At 34.9% G+C, this 22,528-nt stretch overlaps 1 protein-coding gene across 1 annotated transcript; it reads left to right on the forward strand.

Annotated features, from left to right (window-relative positions):
- Positions 1-3,201: 3,201 nt before the first annotated feature.
- Positions 3,202-16,063, forward strand: SLC7A9 (solute carrier family 7 (amino acid transporter light chain, bo,+ system), member 9). Its single transcript, XM_010293090.1, has 13 exons — positions 3,202-3,318; positions 4,507-4,632; positions 5,809-5,956; positions 6,914-7,156; positions 7,749-7,874; positions 8,205-8,304; positions 10,043-10,087; positions 10,429-10,552; positions 12,382-12,485; positions 13,276-13,372; positions 14,158-14,307; positions 14,872-15,046; positions 15,984-16,063. Exons 2-13 carry the CDS (start codon positions 4,528-4,530, stop codon positions 16,046-16,048), a joined length of 1,482 nt encoding a protein of 493 aa, XP_010291392.1. The 5' UTR covers positions 3,202-3,318; positions 4,507-4,527; the 3' UTR covers positions 16,049-16,063.
- The last annotated feature ends 6,465 nt before the right edge of the window (positions 16,064-22,528 follow it).

Consider the following 22,528-nt stretch of genomic DNA (forward strand, 5'->3'; position numbering starts at 1 on the left):
CTGAACAGCAGTGCTTAAAAAAAGTAATAAATAAAAAAGTATCTTTGTCTTACTAAAAGATGTGCACTATTTAGGCAGGTCTACTGCAAAACCTTTTCAGCAGCCTTATTTGTCACAGGGGCAAGAACAACTACACTGTAACGAAGAACTAAGTAGGGAAAAAACGGCAGGTATTTAAAAACCATGTATACTATGGGCATTAGGAACTACAAAGTCATCTAATCTTTCCTATCAACTCCAACAAGATGCAAAGATCTTGCAATCCAGTAGCACAGCCCAGCATCGACACAGCTGTTAAAAACCTGTCTTCTCATATTCCTCTTGCAGCATGCCTGCAATTACTCAGAAAAACATTAAAACACATTTAAGAATGACAGTAGTGAGATCACTTCTTACAGCATATCTATTAATAGTAAGATTGAAAGAAGAGCAAGTGCAAGTAAACACACTGGCCCTCTGAAAAAATTAAGTAACCTGGGAAGTAGCAAGGTTAGAATGGAAAGTACCCATTCTGAGATACTGCTAAGCTACAATTAAAATCTGCAAGTTCGAATGATCCTTACCATTTGCTTAAGTATTGGTCAAAGCAGAACATGTGCATTACTGCAAGCAATAAATACCAACTCTAACAAACATTAACCTTTATTATTAGTGACTAATGATAATAAAAGGTGTATTTATACACTGTGCCCTTGCTATTTCCCCGAATTAAAGTTGAAAATTACTTTTTACAATTTAATTGGTAAGTAGCATTTGAAAAGGTTCAAACTACACTGTTTAGACAGGACCAGCCCACAGAGTGTTTGCTTCTACAGCCCCTTGGAATTTGAACTCCTTGATCTCTTCATCTATGTATATATTTGGAGGGAAGGAATCTTTTCCCATGGCTGTAAAATGGCATTTCCCTTGTCCGTGAAGAAAACAACAGTAGAATCCTTGAACTCAATGTTAATTTTTTCCTTAAATGGCTGAGGAAAAGAAGGATTGCTGCTAAAATTGCAAATCCTTTAGCAAGCTTATAGCATGCCAAGAAGATTAACCCCTAAAACAAAACTAGACAATAAATGAAGGTACTTTTCCATTTTTATAAGAAAACACAGGCCAGTTAAGGTCAAGTCACTGGCAGAGATTTAAGACACCTATTGAACAGGTGGGAACCTCTTCAAATACACACTCCAGGTTGACTAAAAAAAAAAAAACGTAGTTGCTTAGGCAAAAACTCAAGCAACATTTGCAATGTTGCCCTTATTGTATCTGAAGAAACAGAGTATTGATTGATGCAGGAAGAAAAGACATCTGAAAACATCGCAAGATATGTCGAACATATATCTGCACTATAGATACAAAGATTACCTACACTAAGTAAAAAAAAATCCTAAGCAAAACTGTACTTAATATGGAATTAAATTTGACATACTCCATTATCTTTTGATCAATATTATGGAAGGTTTTTTTCGCCCTTTTTTTGTTGGTCTGGGAATTCCAGAGTGTCTACTTCATTTTGAGGAACAAAGTTAGCTCCATAACATGATTCTCCCCCTTTTTTCTTTACACATTACCTATTTCAATAGTTTCTGTGGCATTTCAAGAATAACATAGGAATGATAAGATGATTGTAAGTCTTCATTTCAAAATTATCAGCTATAGAGAATATAGAAATACTTTACATATCTGACACCAAATGAGGCAACTGCAATTGATGAATATAAAAACATTAGTTTGTTTATTCCTACATCGCAATTACTGTGAAAAATATTTTAAAGTCCTTGTAAAAGATGGAGAAAAAGGATTAAGCTGTCGATATCTGGCTTTTCATATGCTTGTACTAAGACTGTAATTTTAACACTCTTTATCTGTAGTGAAAAAAGAACTTTTGTCCAATCATTGTTCAGATGGCAATTGTTGAACACGAAGTTAGTTAAGATGGAAGAGCTTCTCTTTAAGCTTAAACCTATTTCTGCGAGAATTAACCAAGAAAAACAAAGAGAGGGAAGAGCGAGTAAAAAAACCACAGCTTTACTTTTGTTTTCATTACTGACATTACATTGCAATCTCAGTCTTGGAGAAAGACATTCACAGCACAGTCTGGCTCAACCATCACAAAACACGGCAAATATAAACCCATCTAAGTCTGTTTCACATTTTCTTAAGAGTCCATTTTTAGTCACAGATTTACATCAACATTACAAGTGACAGGAATTCCTGTTGATCAAGGCTGCATGCTTAAACAGAAGGTTTAAAGAAAAAAAAAGAAAAACTACTGTCCAATCATGCCAGGATACAGTGTTTTTGATACTTAAGTCCAACAGTTTGGTCTTATTTCCAATCCTGTACTACTATCATTCATGAGGCATTATCTTAAGGTAACAAATCTTAACATCACTGCCTAATACCAGGACATCTTTTAGCTTTTAACAGTAGATTTATATCGGGGGGGAAAAAAAAAAAAAAGAATCAGCTGAAGTCAAATCCGGTTGATCAGGACCTAGTGGTTTGGATGTCGTACAGGAAAGGAGCTGTACGACTGCATTGCCAAGAACGATGAAGTGAAACATGATTAAGGATGACTTTTTTTTTTTTGGCAAGTATTTTAGGGATGACTAGCAGGAGTGCGTTTCAGCATTCAGGATAACAACACCTATTTTCCTGGATATACAACTGTATACAAGTAGAATAGCATTTTCACTAAAGCAAGATTTTTAAACATTTACAAAAATGAAAAATTAATTTGAACTGCAAGTGAAGGGAACACAAGCTGCCCACTCAGCTGCCCTCAGGTTAATGAAAAACAAAGGAAAGATTTCTGCTCACACTTCTCTACTTTCAAGATAAAAACATGAACTATATTTATAGGATGCAGCTAACATCTGGACAGATATTTTTAATGCATCCATAATACAGCAATTACTTCAAGGTTATCTTTCCAAAGTATTTCTAAATTAGAAATTGCTTGACATAAAATGATCAAAATAGACTCTTCAAATTATGGTTCACTCTCACTATGTAATATACTACTTAGGTACTGGACAAACATTCTCAAGAATGGAACAAAGCCTTTTTTTTTTTTAAAGATAAACTAATTGGACTATTGGTTTACCTGTGGTTCCTATCTCAAAGCTTCTTGGCTGAGAATGGGTTTAATGATTACCTTTTATAACCTCTGTACTTAAGCTGCTGCTGCTTCTGCCTATTCTGGTTTCAGACATGGACATGTCTTGCTGTCTAACTGGCTGGTAAATCTAACGGGAGAAATAAAGAAATACACTATACAAAGATTCCCGGAGCCCGACTAACACCAAACAAATAAAAATAGAGAAGGTAAGTGAAAGTATGTATTGCTCAAAGACAATGATTATAACATTCTGAATACAAGACTTTAAAAAGAAAAGTTGGGCACAAAGCTGTAATAAAATTCAGTGACCCAAGCCCTGCATTCCTTACGTGGGCAATTTTCTATTGTAGATTTAATCTTAGAAGTTGTATTCCTGATGATTTCTTTTAAGAAATCTTTAATTCAAAACATAAACCAGATGTCTTTGTAAATTAAATATTTCTGAAGACCAGCAGTACGAAGATAGGTGTTCTGTCAATTTAAAATGCTACAATTTTTGTAGGCAAGAATTACTGGGTACTACCCAAGTTGCCTAAACATGATGCATTCTTGAATTACTGTCTGTAAAACTGCACAGTTATCTTCAACAGATAGCTGTAGGGTCTGAGAAGAAACTTTTGACTGAATGAACATTTAAGAATCAGGACCTAACCTGATTAATCTCTTTCACCATCTCAGGTTGTATTTTGTTCCAGTACTATGGGAAACGAGCAAAATCCTCACAAAAGAGAAATCACAAGTCTAAATTTAAATTTGAAAACAAACTGTTCACATTCTAATTCCAAACAGACCAAAGCCTTCAGTAGAAGACGTTCACCCTGAGGCAACGCAGAGAAGCCTGGTGACTCTGGAGGCAAAGAGCTGCTAATTAGAAAATTACAGGAGACAACACTTGGTTTAGCAGATACTTGCACATCCAAGGAATTGAGACAGGGCCTAATTTAACAAAGATCAGAAAGAAGTCTCCTAGATAAGAAAACAGACTAGCTTTTGGGAGAAAGATTAAATCTGTCTGGACCTCTGGAGGAATTCAAAGCAGGGACTAGCTATAAAACCTAAGATTGTTCCAGTAAGGAGATCCTCTCAACTGAATGTAACCCGAGACAGAAGACAAAGACATTCACTGCCAGGTGGGTATGAGGAAAATCCACAGCAGGTCAGATGGATGAGGTGAAGTAGACATAATGTCTCTTCAATTCCATTTCCAAGCAAGCAGCTGGACAGAAGTCCTTTGCCTGTGGGCCGGTGTCTGTGTCTCTGTGTGTGTGTATGTTTACATTTTCTGGCAATATTTAACTACATAATAATATTTAACTATTTTGGACATATATATATCTGCAACACTCAAGCAAACGTTAATATGCTAGCCTGGTATTTTGGTTTTATTTCCTTAGAGATTTCAACAACTAAACCAAATGGGTGAAGACAGCTTGAGGAGAAGAAAAGGAGAGGACAATGGAAAAGAGGATGGACAATCCATTCAGAGTCACGAACCCCAAACGATGAACCTACAAAAGCAGGCAAAACTTTTTCTTCTCCCCCTTCAGTCCGCGTGCGTGAGGGGCTGCACAGGGAGCCAGTCGGGGGTATCTGTGCACATGCATCAGCATCCAAAAACTGCAACTGGGTCCCAACTCAGCAGTGATGTACTACTATACTGGCGGTGTGGTTGCTTTACATTTTGGGAAGCTGCTAACTACTAGTTAAATAGCTCTGATATACACACAATTAAAAAGTAAGAATACATTTTTTTTAAAGGTCTTTCAATTTTTCTTTCTGATAACTTCATAGCTGATCAAGTGAGACACTTCATAAACTTTGCTGTTTCTTTTCACATGTGCGTCTCCGGGGCTGAAGTGGGTTGTTCATCGCATTGCTTCTGAAAGTTTGTTAGTGTTTATAGCTATAAAATAGCCACTAGCACAGAAAGACAAGTGAAAAGTTGCCTCTTTCAGAAAATTACGGATGCTTTAGAAAACAGATGTGCCACTTGCTCTCAGGAGGGAGTGCAATTCCTCTTTAAATTTACATATCCTGGAAAAAGATTCTCTATATGGTTTTAGTTTGGTGCCAAGACTGGAAATATATTGATGTTATTAGATTAGCCATAACTAGCAGGAAAATTAAGTAGCCCATACCACTGTTTTTTTAGGAGGAGATGCCTTAATTTTTAGTAGTTTCATGTAACATGCTGGTCACTACAGAGTCAGGGGAACATGAGATCTTTTCACCATCTAACAGTATAACGATAATTCTTGTGCACAAATACCTGAAGGAGAAACCTGAAGAACAAAAAAAAAACCCCTCCATCTAAGAATGAATTTTCAAAGTTTAGAAAATTTGCTGAGTTCTTTAAGTGCTTATAAAAGAATTTCTGTGTTGAATCAAAGCAGGGAAACGGGATGTTCACCTGTACAAGGTTAGATTTGAGACCCACATAATCAAAAGTATGGTTTAATAAAGCAAAGACACAGGTAGGCAAAGTCTAAATAACTGTACTTTTGGAAATGGCAGAAGTATGCCACAGGGTGTATATGCATCTTTAAAAGAAAGTTCGCATAGTTTAATATATTGCTTTGCAGAAGTTGTATGTTGAAAGCTGAAAAAAGTCAGTCAGTAACAACTATACTTGTATTACACCAAAAAGTAATTACTGAATTATTAGAAATTACCAAAATGTCTCATTTTATTTCAAGGTGGGCCTCATCAGTGGAATCTGTATGATTGTTGGTACAATCATTGGCTCAGGTATCTTTGTTTCTCCGAAATCAGTACTTGCCAATGTTGGTGCTGTGGGTCCTTGTTTAACCATCTGGGCAGCCTGTGGAATTCTTGCAACATTAGGTAACTGAGTCAACAAAGAACTTGAATCTTTGCTTAAATCTTTGTATCTACTGTTTCTGCATACTACTCTGTTTTCACAAATAAGCTAATAGCACCTAGGCCAAAATCAATCATATCCTGATGAGAATAGCAGTACTCAGGCAAAAAATTAAAATATGTACTGTTTATAAAATAAGTTTTTAAAATTGTAAAGTACCTTTTCAGTTCATTTTGATAGCAAGTTTTAGTTTTGCTTACTTTGTCTACTAACTCATAAAAGAGTTAATTTCTAATTAATTTCTAATCAAATCACAGGCAAAAGGTGAAATTTACTGGCAGTCAGCTAGGTACTTATGCTGTTTTTATACTTGTGTAATTGTGTAAATAAATGTAATCCTATTATCTGAAAATTTACCACCAAACACCTCAAAATATGTCAAGAAGTAAAACAGAAACAAAATCTTTGGTCATTATGTCAGGTACACAGCACATGCAAAAAACCTTTATGCAGGATGCCAGCTACAGCAATAAACCTAGAAGTATCACTGTAACTTTAAAGGCTGAGCTTAATAGGCATTTTACTTCAAAGTTGTGCAGCAAGTCTATTTTTTCAAGTTTCCAAAACCTAGGTCAGCCAGTGCAGTTGTCACTTAGATACTTATAGTATTTGTTTCTTAAACAGAAATCTAATATGAAATCATAATGCTTGTACTTTCTTTGCTGAAGTCTTAAACACCAATAGTAGTTACAGTCCAGAACTTAATTAATAGTTTCAGTGTATTTTTTAAAATTGCTCACAATTAAAAATTTATTTTGCATATACAGTAAAATTACCAAAACACGAGAGTAATGATGCATTATATACATCCATTTCCTTAACTTTTCTACCTATTAAAAAGTGATAATCTGTTATAGCCAGTCATAGCTTAAGAAGTGTATGAACTAAACCACTAATAAGTGCTTTTCTTGTTAAATCAGGTGCACTTTGTTTTGCTGAGCTTGGTACAATGATTACAAAATCTGGGGGAGAATATCCTTACCTTATGGAGGCATTTGGTCCAATTCCAGCATATTTGTTTTCCTGGACAAGCTTACTCGTCACAAAACCCAGTTCATTTGCAATTATTTGTCTCAGCTTTGCGGAATATGCATCAGCTCCTTTTTATCCAGGTTGTGATCCACCCCAAGTTGTCATCAAGTGTCTTGCAGCAGCTGCCATTGGTAAGATTCATACTTTTTAAAAAAGACAAGATCCATAATTGCACAGTGATTTCTGTTTGGCCCCATCAGCGAATGCATTTCAGCACAGTGAGACTTCACTAGGTTCATCTTCATGCAGACATCAGGAAGCAACCCTACACTGAAAGCAACAGAAAAATTTGGAACACAGTACAGCTAGTCCTTCCCACAAAAACGAATTCAACAACATGTAACAAGGGGTTGAGTTTGGTTTAAAAATGGTTTGTTGCTAGTCTTAAGTTTCTTTAAGATAGATACAGCTGTGTAATGAATACTTATCTCTAGAACAAAAGGAAGCAAAATTAAGTGGAGATATTATTTCTATATTTTTCAGAATGCTGTGCAACTTCAGTGTATTTTTTTGTTAAAGGTACTCTCAAAATCTTAATTCAGAAAACTTTTTCCTCACTACTTTAAAAGTTATCACACATACTATGTTAAAAACTGTTTCAATAATATTGACAGTGGGAGGGAAAAGCAGAACAGTAAATAAGGGGGGGGAAGTTTTAAGATGCAACTTTTCTTTCAATTCTGACAAATTTAATGCAGAAATTCGTCAATTTATTTATTTCAGTGATAATTACAATAGTGAACTCACTGAGTGTGAAGCTGGGAAGCTATGTCCAGAATTTTCTCACAGCTGCTAAAATGATCATTGTCACAATCATTATTGTAAGTGGAATTGTTCTCCTTGCACAAGGTAATTAAATATACTTTACTTGCAAAAATTATTTTGGCTTCTGCTGTGACCATTAAAAAATTTCCCACTGACAGGAGTGGCACAACAGTAATTCTCTCTTTTATTCAGTCTTTTAGTTCCAGATCTCTTGGGAACCATTGTATTTTCTTTTGGAGAAGGGGGGTGAGTGGGAAATGCAATACCACAGATCAATTAATGAAAAGTGGTATTAATTGATTTTAACAGTGAGATGTTGTAAAACATGAAACAGATGTTGAAATGCTTCTTTATCTGGTGAGCATTAGTGAAATTAATTTCAACTCTGATCAGTAATCTACATCTTATTTGCAGGAAAAACTGAAAACTTTAAAGATTCTTTCAAGGACAGTAAAATTTCTGTTGGCTCCATCAGTTTGGCATTTTATAATGGACTCTGGGCATATGATGGATGGTAAGGTATCTTTAGTGTCAACAGCTACAGTTTAACCACCTTTAGCTGATTTGCTGTCTACCTCTAGAACTCAAAGATGTGATCTGAAAAAGTTACATCTGACTTGTTATTAAGAAACCTTTAATGAATTCTGGAAAAAGAACACGTTTCATTAAAAGAACCAAAAAACACCCCCAAACCCTCAAATCTTCAAAGGGAAAGAAGCTATACTAGATCCTGACAGCGCTACTGCTTTGCTGGTGAAGGTGCTTAGATACTGTGGTAATGAGGAGAATATAACACAGTTTAATTTCATTATGTTAGGCAAAATAGCCTTCCCAGAGCCCCTACAATTACCCAATCAAATTCTATTTCTTATGAAATATGCAGTGGTGTTTGGTTAGTACAAGAGGACATAAAAAGAACATTAAGTGTTAGAATTCATGAAGTTCAGCTTTCAAATTTCTTCTTATTCAGTTTCATTTAGAATTAATGTAAAAACATTTAAGTCTTCTTCCCTGAGAAGCTTGCAATTTTAAACTTCCACATCTGTTTATCCATTATTATCTACCATGTTAGATTTAAGAAAACACATTTGAAAATAATCACAGATATGGATGGATTTAGGTTTACATTTATGTTCTACATACAGCATTTATATTTAATACCCAGAAGAGTGCTTTCCAGAATTATCTTCATAAGAATAAACTTATTTACTGGCAGGAATATTTAACTTAATCTCTGCCACAGTCCAGGAAATAATTTACACGTTTCATTTCCTGAAACTAAAGGGAATGTCAGTTGGTCTAGGGCTGTATTTGCACAAATATAATATCAAGGTCTGATCTATTAATGCTATTGTTAAATGTTCAAACTGTAAAAGTTTGCACATAGATCCATATTTTGGAAGGGATTAAGAATATAAATCTTAACTTACAACAAAGCAAGTCCCATTTAGATGCTTAAAACAGAATTTATTTTTAAACGGATTACTCTCTCAGTTTCTATTTCCAAGCTTGACTGGCTCCACTCAGGCATGTAAGTCTGATAATTCAGACATTTACCTAGGTTTAAGAGGGCAGGGAAGCTGGTGCCTAAATAATTATTTCAGTATGTAACCACCAGCCACCACTGTTTGAAAATTCGCCTGTTGAACTGTAAATACCAACTCCTCCTCACATTTTCAGAAGTGGATGAGTAAAAATCTTGTTTCAGTCTGGTCTATATGCACTAGCAAAAATGAGTATTTTGAAATTATAATTCTGATAGGTATAATCCTTAAAAAGGTTTTCAGAAGAGTCTTCTAGACAATACAACTTACAGAACAATTGTGAAACTTTATCAGACTTGCTTCAGTCCTTGCAATGGGTATGCTTGTGCTTTCATTTGAAAAGACTCAGATATCACAAAGCTTGAAGTTCAAAGGCAATGTTGCAAGTTTGAGATAAATGTCTGCCAAATTTTTGTTTTGCTCTTCTGGGATATTTTATCCAAGAACTAAGACTATCTCATTTCAAAATCTCAGAGATACGTCTAAAACTCCGAGGGGGGAAAGATAATGGAGGAACAGATGGCGAATAAAGAGGCTGACATTTGGATAAGAAGCTCACATGGTTTTTTGTCCTGCAGTTTTACGACTTAAAAATTGGTTGTACTTTTTAAAAAACAAAAAACAAAAAAAGAAATAACACCTGACTTCATAATATATTATTTCAACACTTCACTGCTAGTAATATTGTATGAATGTTTTTCCTTCCAGGAATCAACTCAATTACATCACAGAAGAACTTAAAAATCCTTACAGGTAAAATGATGTAGGAAAGCAGTGTTTCTAACAACAAAAAAATCAAATATTTAGTGTTTTTGTACAAGCAGGCATATATTTTGGCTTGTTTTTAAAAGCAATGGTTATTCAAGGTTTGAGCACTAACAAAACAAAGCGAATTAGCATCTCTTACAGGCTTCATAAATTTGCATAAATTTGTATTTTTCCTTTTTGAAAATCCTGATTTCCATGGCTCTACAGTAAAGAAATGTAGATACACCTGAAGAGCATACTAGGAAAAGTAAGAGTCCACAGTTTACTGTGACAACTTTACCAGTGATATAGCAATGCTGATGGAGTCTTACTTTTGCATTCTTTAGAAATCTACCGCTATCTATAATTATTGGAATCCCCTTGGTTACAGTTTGTTACGTTCTGATAAACATTTCATATTTCACCGTAATGACTTCAACAGAACTCCTGCAGTCCCAGGCAGTTGCTGTGGTAAGCCACTTTATTTTGTAATAGAGCATCTGAAGAAGGCTGTGTGCATTAAAGTCATGAGCAAAATGGAACCTTGTAATTTTTCTTAAAATACAATTAATTTCTGTATAAGCTGTCAGTGTCACCTTTCCCCCATTATCTACTGTCATTTTGCAATTAAAATTTATTTCAGTAACGCTAAAAACAGTAGTTTTATCATATCCCAAGGAAAAAAAAAAGTGTAAGTAATGCAATCTTCAGCTATAGCTCAGAGCCTGACTGTTTTCCTTAAGCACCAAAAAGATGGAAGGAAAAATAACATCCAGCTGCTGCTTTGCCCTTTTCAGTGTTTCCAGTACTTCTGAGAAACTAGCACATGCAAAGTGAGAGTAGATCAAAGTTTGTTGTTCTGGAAATAACAGCAAGTAGCCCATAATTCACTTGTCTTTTTTTTAACAAAGCTAAGAAACATCCTTTTTAGATATTTATACATTGCAAGACATACTATTACAGATAAAATTAAAGATTATATAAATTTCTAAAATCTTAGCACATCTGTCCCTTCAGTTGCACTTGATAAATTTTCTGTGGGACATCTGTCTCCGAAACAACTGTTGAGACGTCATGCAACAATTTTTCCTAATGTTAATATTTTGGGAAAACAAACAGTGTGTGACATGCATGCAAAATGCAGTGTAGCACAGTGAAGTACGCTAATGTAGAAATACTTAAAAAAAGATAAAAAATGAAATATTTTAAAATGTAGAACTTCAGTGCATTTCAGCATCTTGTTTGCACCAAGAGGTACAGCAGTGTATGTATGTCGTTGTATGTTGTTTAAGAACTAGTCCTCTTCAACATACCACTCAAGTCAGAATCTGAACAACACACATCAGCTAGCACTAAACTCAGGCTAAATTAACAACAAAATCTCAGCACTACCACTGAGCAGTACAAAGACAGCACAGCAAATAGCAAAAGGAGAGTGCACTGTATAAAGAGGTCTATACATCTGTAAGTAGACTTCTTGCTTAGCACTGATGAGTGTCCTACTAGTGGGCAAAGAAGCAACACTGATGTTACACTTGTGCAAAAAGTCAAGCAGAACTCTTTATGCTTGACTTACTAAAAATGTTAACCACTCCCCAACTAAAAACCCAAACCCCACCTGCCAAAAAAGTTTTAATTCAAATTCATTTACAGTAGATCAATGTACCTACATTAGAATAATGGAATAGTTTGGGTTGGAAGGGACCTTTTGAGGTCATCTAGTCCAACCTCCCTGCCATGTACAGGGAGATGGATTAGATCTAATCCATCCTGCAGTAATAACAAACATACCATGGCAGGGGCAAAAACTGCAGCGTAGTAAAAGACTGTAGCAAGTTTGTCCTTTACTCGTTCACCCATAAAGCCTAGGTTGCCATGCTGTCAACTACTAGGGCTACTACTGCTACTATATAGGTTTAAACCAGCTTGCGTATGCACGGCACTCTGCTGCTATGCTACCTTTTCGTTTTGCAGACACATCCCCAAACTAGCTGTCTTTAACAGAATTTAATTTCTGTATATTCTTTTACAACTCTCTCCTCATGTTTCCTACAGATGTTGCATCTCAAACACCACGACAACAATATTCCACTCTATAAGGAGTGGTTCATGAATTAATTCAGGTCTTCATTTGGCAAAGCATTCTTTAATAACTACACAAAATATACAAAACATGTTTTTATTGGTAACATACCTTTAGATGCCCATTTGCTGTACTTTTAAAGAAGCTCCAACATCACTGAATATACCAAATGGTACTTAAAATGACAAAAATTATTCATTTTAATCCCATATCCCAGACATTTGGAGACAGAGTCCTTTATCCAGCCTCTTGGATAGTTCCTCTCTTTGTGGCCTTTTCTACAATTGGATCTGCCAATGGGACCTGTTTTACTGCAGGCAGGTAAGCTCCCATTCTAAATATCTTAAAACAAAAATTTTTAAAGGATGTAAAAATTTATATATACATTTATGTATCTGCACACAAAGATATAGACATTAGCCTGATCCAAATGTACCAAATGTAATTAAAAAGTACCTGCAAATGCAGCTATATTTAATTTTCAGAAAGAAATGGTGGCTATGAAGGTTTGGAAAATTAGAAAAAAGGTCTCAAACTTAATTCAATGCAGGTACAACACAAAAGGTTTTTTCCATCTCATGAAGTTTAAAGCTAAGAATTAAACAGTTAAAAAAACCTACCAGTAAGAACATGACTACACCAGTAATGATGAAGGTAAGAATTGGAAAGAGAAACTATTCCTTTCTATCGGTTGTTCAATGTTTCCATTTACTATTTAAAAATATTTTAAATTTCAAATCCATCTGAATATGATAAAGCTGTAAAGATCAATTTTTTGACAGAAGGTTGTCAATGTAGCTTTTTGATATGAAGCAAATTAAAATTAAATATTTTTTCCAACATATTTTTAAATTAAGTGTGCAAACTAATGCTTCTGAAATTAGTTTCAAGTTCGCTGCTTTAATACTGGTTAATTCCTTTATTTCAGTCCACTACAATATTTCTTAAATCCCATTGCATATCAAAGGAAATACTGAGGAAATTATAGTCAGATGTAGCCACACAATAAAATAAACATGAAAATTAATGGTACTCAATTTTTTTTTTGTAGTAATGCCACTTAAAGTCTAGGTGTCACACTAACTAGATTGCCTTGCTTTTGTTTTGTCAGACTTGTTTATGTTGCAGGTCGTGAAGGGCACATGCTAAAAGTGCTCTCTTACATTAGCGTTAAACGTTTAACACCAGCACCTGCTATCATATTTTATGTAAGTATATGTTCTAAGTACAGAAAAATTATTGACAAAAATTCTGCAGTAATACATGCTTTTGTAATTTCTTACCAGCAGTCTTGACACATATCTTTGACTATCTAGACGTGATAACTGCTGAATACATATTAGGAAAAAAGACAACGTAAAAACCCCTGATTTCTCAATTTGAACAGTTTCATTCCAGAGTTGGATTTTAAAATAAAAAAATGTTTACGAATCCACAGCAAGAAAGCAAATTAAAAAATTAAATGAATTATTAGTATTAGGCAAATCCCTTATTTCACAGGATGTCTGAATGCAAGCTATCACTATACCTTATTTCCTCCCTGTAAGAATGCATTTTCAGCTCACTAAAATTCTATTCAGTAAATACATTTTAAAATAAATCTAGAAGATTTTATTTTTATTTTACCCATTTATAACAAGATACATGCAAAATTCAATTGCTTTGTTGACTTCCAGTAACTTTAATAACCTAAAAATGTATTTAGTATCTTCACTTCCTCCAAGATACGCGGTCAACAACAAAAGAGATTTACACATACAAATTTAAGTCTTTCAACTTAAGATAGAATTAAGATTACATACAAAAATAAACACATTAGCAGGATGTGGACACTATCTTTGAAGGTGCTGCAATACACTTAAGACCCAAATGTTTAACTGAAAGCATTCACAGATCACAGTCTGGAAGACTAAACATAAAACCATACTGATAGATAAGTAAAATTCAGCTTTCTTTTATAATGGATTATACTAATTTTTGTTTTCATTTTTAGGGGGCCATTGCTATTATTTATATTATCCCTGGTGACATTAACACACTCATAAATTATTTTAGTTTCGCAGTCTGGATATTTTATGGTTTAACCATACTTGCACTCATTGTTATGAGGTTTACAAGAAAGGAGCTCAGGAGACCAATCAGGGTAAGTTCAGCATTCAGTATGGCTTTCCTCCATTCCCATAAATACTGAAACAGAACTCATCCTAAATATCTGGGTATTCAAACAACATCCTCAGGCAGACTCCTCCTTGTTTGTCTGTTTTTTCCCCCCCGCCTTACCTGAAACCTAGCTATTTATTTGTAGATCTTCTCTTTCGTCCTGTTTTACACTAGGACAAAGCTCATAAGGACTGGGAAAAGATTACACAGTTCTTTATTTTTACTTGCACAGACCACAGGCATTTTTAGCCCGATTTTCAGGGATGGGAAACTGCAGTCAGCAGATACCCACTGAAAGAGTACCCAAAATAAGACCTCAGGTTATTGCACTGGAGTCAGGTCCCAGATTTTTTTTCTTGGTCAATTATTTAGCAGAAGAGTTTTTCCTAGCCGTATTCTTGCTACTCTTTCAATTGCCCCATCTAATTCCAGAAATTTTGAAAGAGAAAGATGCATAAGGCAATGAAAACATTCTTCTTTCATATATGCAACTTCTGTAAAAACAGCAAAAGAATAAAAAAGTAATTTTGTGCTTTGTATCTTGCAGATACCCATCATCATTCCAGTCATAGTGACATTAGTGTCCATTTTACTGGTACTGGCACCAATCATCAGTGCACCTGAACTGGCCTATTTGTACTGTGTTTTATTTATACTTAGTGGACTTATAGTTTATGTACTTTTTGTTCATTTTAAATTCAGCTGGCCCCAAAAAATATTAAGTAAGTATACCTCAAATAGCCAGGTCCAAATTCCACAAAACATTGCTAAGCTTTACATTAATTACCGTAATGAAGCTCATTATATGGTCCATCCTATCTAAATCACACGGGTGGGGTGTGGAGGGAGGCAATTTTCCAGACATACAGTGAGGGACATATAGTGAGTTCTACTAAAGATTGTATTTTATTCCTTCCTGTGGGGGGGGGGGGGGGGACTTCAGGAAAAACAAAACTTAATTAACGAAAAAGCAATAATACATCACTGTAGTAGCATGAAGAAACTGACTTAAGATGAACAGAACTATTTTATCTGTTAAGTTAGTTTTTTGATTGTCTGTATTTCAAAACATTGCTTCAGCCATTAACTAAAGATTATCAGACATACATTCTTATGCCACAAAATATTGTGCTTTTAGCTCAGTTTACACATTTTACTACACTTACTAAGGAAAACATTAACAGCATTGAGACCAAAAACAATCACAGTGCTGCTAAGTGAAAGTTGTGAGAACCCAGTCTGACCATTTGTAAAATGATTTTGCATAGTCTCAAGAGAAACTCTGCAATTATCTCCAGAAAAACAGGATACACAGATTTTTCTAAAAGGGAAAGCAGAACCAGCTGAAGAGGACAGAACTGTCTGTTCTACAGACATGAAAAATCCTTCTCCCCCCGCCCCCCCCTTATTAAATATTATGTAATTATGCAATTAGAAGCAGTGTACTCAAATAAGAGTAAGTTTAGAAATCCTGGAATGTTATAGCTTGAATCCAAAGATCGCTTTTATTTCCCACCCCTTATTTTTTAAGTTTCAGATATGAATACAGAAAAACCAGACAACTACTCAAAGATAGTTTTCTCACTTGGAAAAATAATAGAAGTCTGAATAGAAATACTGTTCTCTCATAAAGCCTCTAACAATAACTTTTTTTCTCAGAGCCCATCACTATGCACCTTCAGATGCTTTTGGAAGTTGTTCCAGCAGAGGAAGTTGCTGAGTAAAATATTTTGTATGTACCAGGCTGTTTTTAAGTGCTATACTAGTTGAAGGAGATTCAGTTTAGTTTGGCACACATTTATACTTTCTCAATTGTTATGTTCATACTAGTGTATTATTTTTGCAACACTTCAGTACTTGAAAAATGTTAAATATAAGAATAAAAGGTTTCTGAGCCAGATATCAGCGTCCAGCAGAGCTGTTTTCATTGTTTGCTAAGACGTTACAGTATCTTGTTTTCTGCATTAAAACTACTCAAAATAAGCAAGAGGAACTTCCCCATTGTGAAGACTGCAAAATCTGCCAGCAACACTGTCAAGATGCTTTTGATCACGCTGCTGAAAGAACGAAGCAGCTATCATTTACAGCACCACATTCAACAGGCCACACAGAAAGGACAGAAATAACTTAAAACCAGACTAACTCCATTCTCTCTTTCTCAGATCAAACACCAGCTATCAAAAAATTAAAGACTGAGGCAGTGGGAATAGAGTAAAAATGGAAAGCACATTTGACAGGAAGGGATTGATTTTTTTTTTTTGTTAATTAAAACATGATAATAAATTAAAGCTTAATTTCTCAGGTATATCATTTCTCCAACAGTATCCAAGTTATAGAATAGCAAAACAGAGGCGACTTCATCCTAGAAACACTCCATTTGGTAGCTGATGAAAATAAAATACAAAAAGCTAGGTACTATGTTAACACATAGATGTTAGCAGCTTTTACTTTCCTTGCCCAAGAAAGTTATGGGTTCTAGGGAACATTCTTTACTACTTTATTCCCTCAGTGCAAATAGATAAAGAAAGGAATTTTATCAAGTCATTTGTCAATACTTTGAAGTTATTAATTTGAGAAAGACTGTTTATACTGAAAGCACAAGTCCTCTCAACTTTTAAGCACCTTCATCCTAAATATACAACACAAGAATATTAAGAAACTGGCTAAGACCATAAGTCCATACTAACTTGCCTGGCAAATTCAACTACAGAAGCTATTTCTATCATCCAGCAGCTAAAAAGAAATAAAACTCAAGTTCCTATATATTTAATTTTGCATTTACCTACATGGAAAAGCAATCCCAAACGTACATATAAAAATGATGTGTTCTGATTCATTTGAAAGAGATTTTGTGGTTATAGTCAGATCCATGAAAACATCAGTTCCATGTGCAATTGGGGTAAAACAAAAGCAAAAAGAAGGTCAAGAAGGACTAAGGAAGGCAATGGAGAATAAAAAATTGTAAGTATGTCATTACATATAAAGTGGCTACTTGCCACAGTGTTTTGTCCCAGTCACACTACTGTAACTGCTGTTCCCCAACTCCAGTTGGTAAAAATGTCACTTCCAACAGAACAACTATAAGGTTCAGGGAAAGACCAAAGCAACAGAATACTTTTGTATAAGGAATGAATATCTACTACAATTTTGAAGGCTGAAATAGAGAGACCTGATTGGGTGCTGAAGGGAAAAGAAGATTACGGAAATTCACAGGCAGTCTAAGACTGAAGAAAGTGACATGAAAATGGGAAAAGCAAACTATTTGTTCCTGTTACACCTTGAGGATACAGGATTTCAAGCAGACAGAGCACGGATGGCTTCAAAACACAGAAGAAATATTTCTTCACAAGAAAAGTTGTTTCACTACTGAATTCATTAGTGCAGGACAAATGTCACAAGTTGACACAAGTTCCAAAATGCAACTAATTCAAGTAAGAAGTCCACAGAAAACCTCTTCCTCATGAAGACCCTGATCAAAAATTGCTTGAGGCCAAAACAATATTCTTTGAATTTATGGCTACATTTTTTACACTGTTCTTTGTAGACTGGCTCTTGGCTGCTGCTAAGAATGTATGGCTAAAACCAGCTTTTGCTCCTAGCACTTAGAAAGTGTCTTACTTTTCAAACAAAAATTACAGATCATTTGTGTCTATTAAATAACCCACTACATTTATCTACTAGCAGAAAAATCACAGTATATTTAGATATCAGACAAGTCAAAGAAGAACATATGTGGAAAAAAACATCCTACCTCATCAGTCTTTTTTTCAATTAGGTGACCTGTCAGTCTTCTGTCTGCATCACAATGCAAAGCAAGACCAAAATACAGCTCCAGTAGCTGTTTTAAGTACTTTTACAATAGTAACAGCTTTGCAAGTACCTGTGCTCAGGCAACAGTTAGAAATAAGCTCAGTTGTAGTCAGATTCCCAACACCGATTTTTTTTTTTAACCATACATTAACAACTACACCCATTTCTGTCACATGGCAGTTTTCCTGGCATCAGCAGTATTCTTAAATACTCAGAAAGAAGCAGCTTTATTATCTGCTAATACTAGAAAAACTGTAACTGTCAGTGTAAACATATTAATACAGTCCTCCCATTCTTGAAATAAAGGCATCACAATGTTTCTTGAACGAATAATCCCCAACAAGCAAGTATATTCTTCCTAGTCAAGAACACAACTTCACAAAATTTTAAGCTTCTTAAAATAAGTCTGTGAAGTCCCTATTCTAAATCACCTTATAGTTATTTTGGGGAAACTAATGTGCTTTAAAAATCTACAGATGCAAAGAGATCAATACCAGATTAATTTATTATCAATATCTTTTACATTACTACTTCTCTGCAAGATGTTCTGCATATGCACAAATCTAACAGTGAAAAATTATTTACTGAAAGATGGTATATTAAAAGGCAAAGCCTTAGGGCTAAACAGACAAGATTTTATTGTTCATTTGCAAAGAAGAATTCTGGATAAATGAGAAGAAATGAAATAAAAGCATTTGTGAAAAGTGAAATTGTCAAACTGAAAACAAATACTGAATCTACTATCACAGTGCTTGTTCCACAAAAAAACTGTACAGCAATTAGTTACTACAGTGAACTGCACTGTACAATATTTCATACCAAGTCAACATATTTCCAATCAAGTAACAAAAATTGCCATTGGAGTTGAGGCATCATTTCTTGATGCAGAACTGGCAAATGTGATAATGGCAAAAAAAAAAAGATACTGTATGAATATAAGGGATATGGGAGAAACAATAGACAGATCCATAAGACTTATGAAACTTCCAAGAATTACTAACTATTGCTAACTCAGCAAATTCACCCAGATAAAGTAAACTAGAAGCTCTATAATTACTAATAAATTCAACTGCTTCACAACCCAAGTTTAATCTTTATATTTTCCTGTTTGGACAGCACACATACAGATGTGCACATCATCATTGAGGCCAACAATCTTAAACTGAAGGCACCTGAAAACACAGATAATGTTCTTCTATGGAGTATTTCTTCAGCTTCTCAGAGCCCGAAAGGTACGGAGTTTGTTCACTATTTTCCTCCGAAAACTAAGGACAGTTCTGCAACTTATATGTTTAGCTTTACCAATTTTAGTGGAGGTACTTGTGCAAGAGACACTATTTTGAAGCATAATTCTTATCAGAGGGAAAAGATCTGTCTCCAAATTACTCATCACTTTCTGTTCCACTGTCTTCTGAGGAGTCAACCAATTCTTCGGTTACTGCAGCAGTGCAATACAGTTTTTTAGTACCTAGAAGTAATTAACAAAGTGCAGTATTTATAAAGCAAGAAAAAAATAAGAGTTTCAGAACAAATTTGTAGTAGCGTTCAAACAAAACCAACCCCCTGCGCCCCGCACTTCAGACTATAAACTAGACCAAACCACTAAACTACTTCAAACTGCTTTTTGTCTGTGCTAAGACAAATACCCTGCTACCTATAGTTTGCTATTAGAGGTCCTCTCATCTGTTTTCAGGGAATTTAGGCAAGTCAGCTACGTGTCACATATCTGAAATGAATGATTATTTCAGATAAAGCCTATAGAAAAATGAGAATGCTAATCACTTTATGCATTATCAGCACCGACTCGTTCATTCCTTACCAACTGGAAAAGGGCTTTTATCTTCAAAATCTTCCCAGTGTTCAAAATCAAAAGACACGTGAGGATTCTGTTGACAAAAACATTGTTTGAAATACCTGCACTAATGCACAGTGAATATGTTCAGAACATTCAATATTTCTCAGATTAATTTCCATTTCACCTTGTTCTTCAGTAATTTGGACCATGCTCCTTTTTTCTCTTTCCTGAGAACAATAATAGCCTCTTTATCCTTAATCACACATGTAGACTTTTCTGCGAGTATATATTGATGCAGCTCCATGTCAGCCAAATAAAGTTTGTCTCCTTTAGCACTACATTATAAAAAATGTAATAAAATTAAATGCAAGCAGACAGTCAAACATTTTATTATACTTAAATTTCTGAAACCTACCTGAAAACCACCTTCTCTTTAGAGAACTCCCATTTACAGTCTGCTACACTTGGTATTTTTACCTTCACTGTAACAGTCTCTTCATTTTGAAACCACTTTATTTCTGGATAAAAGCTAAAATAATGAAAGTTTAATTGGATTTTTTCCAAAATAGAAAACAACTGAGTTGTAGACAAGCTGTGTCACATACAGCCAGAATTTTCCCATTAGGTTACAACAAACCAGCTGAGTTTCAGCATCTGTAGGTGTACTCAACCATAATAATTTGACACTGAACAACAGTGTCAGGAAAGCACCATGGCAGGATGACAGCTAAGCTTGCTACAAAAGCACTGCAATCTCAGTCTTTGGAGGAGTACATCTGAACTAGTACTAGTTCAAGTGGGGAGACACACTCCGTTTACTTTGATATCCAAAGGAATCAAACTTACTGCCTCATTTAAGGATGCTATCATTATTTAATCTTGAAATGACAAAGGAAAGTAGTAAGACCAACCTCCGAAAGACAAAGTAAACTTTTCAACTGACCATAGACACAAATACACATTTCTCATCAAGATTTTCAACTGCTTATTCTACAGCTGTTATGCCTCAGACTTCCCCCAAATGCTGAAAGATTTTAACCAGTGAAAGACAAATCCTATTAGCAGACTGCAATATCCATTCATTCAGGTTACTTCCATTACCATATCCTCAGTCATATCCCAACCCTCATTAATTTAACTCCTAAGCCATACCTCAACATGTATGACATAATGGAGACTATCTTAAACTGTGCAAGCCAAGCTGCAGAAGGAGATATATGTGGATTTAATCACCCTACCAAGAACTTTTCCAACATGCTAAAATACGAAATACTTCTGGTACTTGCACAAGAAGAAGTTAGTCACCCATAACTGGCATTAATAGGTAGAATTAAAAAAGAATAAGCTGCCAAAGGGACGCACTGCCTAGTCACAAAGTGTGTAAGAAATTAAAAAACTTCTCAGGATCTACTATCTGCTGCCTTTGCCCACAAACCACACCTAAGATGTCCCTCAGCATACTTGTAATCAAAAACCGAGCATTCATTTCTACTGCATGCTTCTCCAATTATTTATAATAAGATTTTTTTTTTTTTTAAGAACAGAATTGCATTAAGGGGAGAGACACAAAACTGATTAATCTCATTAAGTACCAATACGCAGGAGACAGAAGGGTATGAGTTACAATTTAGATCTCAAATAGGACAGTCTTTGGCTAAATAATCCAGACAAGTGCAACTTATACCCACGGACTGAGCTGAAAGAGAGTATTACGGTGTCTAATCAGATTATGCAGTTTCAACAGATAATGTTAGCTTCCAGGAGTAAGCAAAAGATCAATTTGAATTACTTAAAGGGTTCACAAGATGATGTGTGTATATACATATATATTTAACAGCAACAGAAATCTCTCAAGATCAACACTGATGTAACAGAATACTTCTACCTGTATGATACCTATTTACTCACAAAACAGATAATCTCAGTAAGGATGACTGTCCTGTTTGGCAGTTCACATTAAAAAGTAAGCATGGGAACAAATCACTCTGAGTTTTTATACCATTTACTCTGATGCAGGGTAGAGTCTTCTGCTTCCTTAGTTTGAACTACACCATCTGAAAAATAAGAAATCCAGAAAGATATTTTATACTCATCTATACTATAGAAACCAGATACTTCCAAAATACCCCAGTACCATCATAAGAATAACTTGCTAGCAATCAAATTACTACTGCAAGACTGTATTTGGGTTCTTCCTATTTGGAAAGATCTTGTAAATTTAATAATTCAACTGAAAATTTTAACTAAAAAGATCATTATAGTGGGCATAAGAAAATTAGAAAAACAACACCAAAAATGCAGAGTTTTCCAGGCCAAGTAAAGGTTTTTCCAGTTTCCAGGCATTATTTATTTGAAACATGAAACATGGCATTTCAGAAATTGACTAAGAGTTTCAGCAATGAAACAGCTAATATTGATGTTACCATCACAGCCTGAAACATGGCATTACAGTCACTCTACTTCACCAGGGAAAAAAGCCTTCTATAAGCACTCCAGTATCTTATTTGATTTTTGTCTGCTGCAACTTTTTACATCACTCAGCTTTCATTGCTCCAAACTCAGGTGCCAACTGCTGCCAGATCATCCTCTGTCCCCCGTC

This window comes from Phaethon lepturus, unplaced genomic scaffold, assembly GCF_000687285.1.
Source record: "Phaethon lepturus isolate BGI_N335 unplaced genomic scaffold, ASM68728v1 scaffold14318, whole genome shotgun sequence".
Classification (NCBI taxonomy): Eukaryota; Metazoa; Chordata; class Aves; order Phaethontiformes; family Phaethontidae; genus Phaethon; species Phaethon lepturus.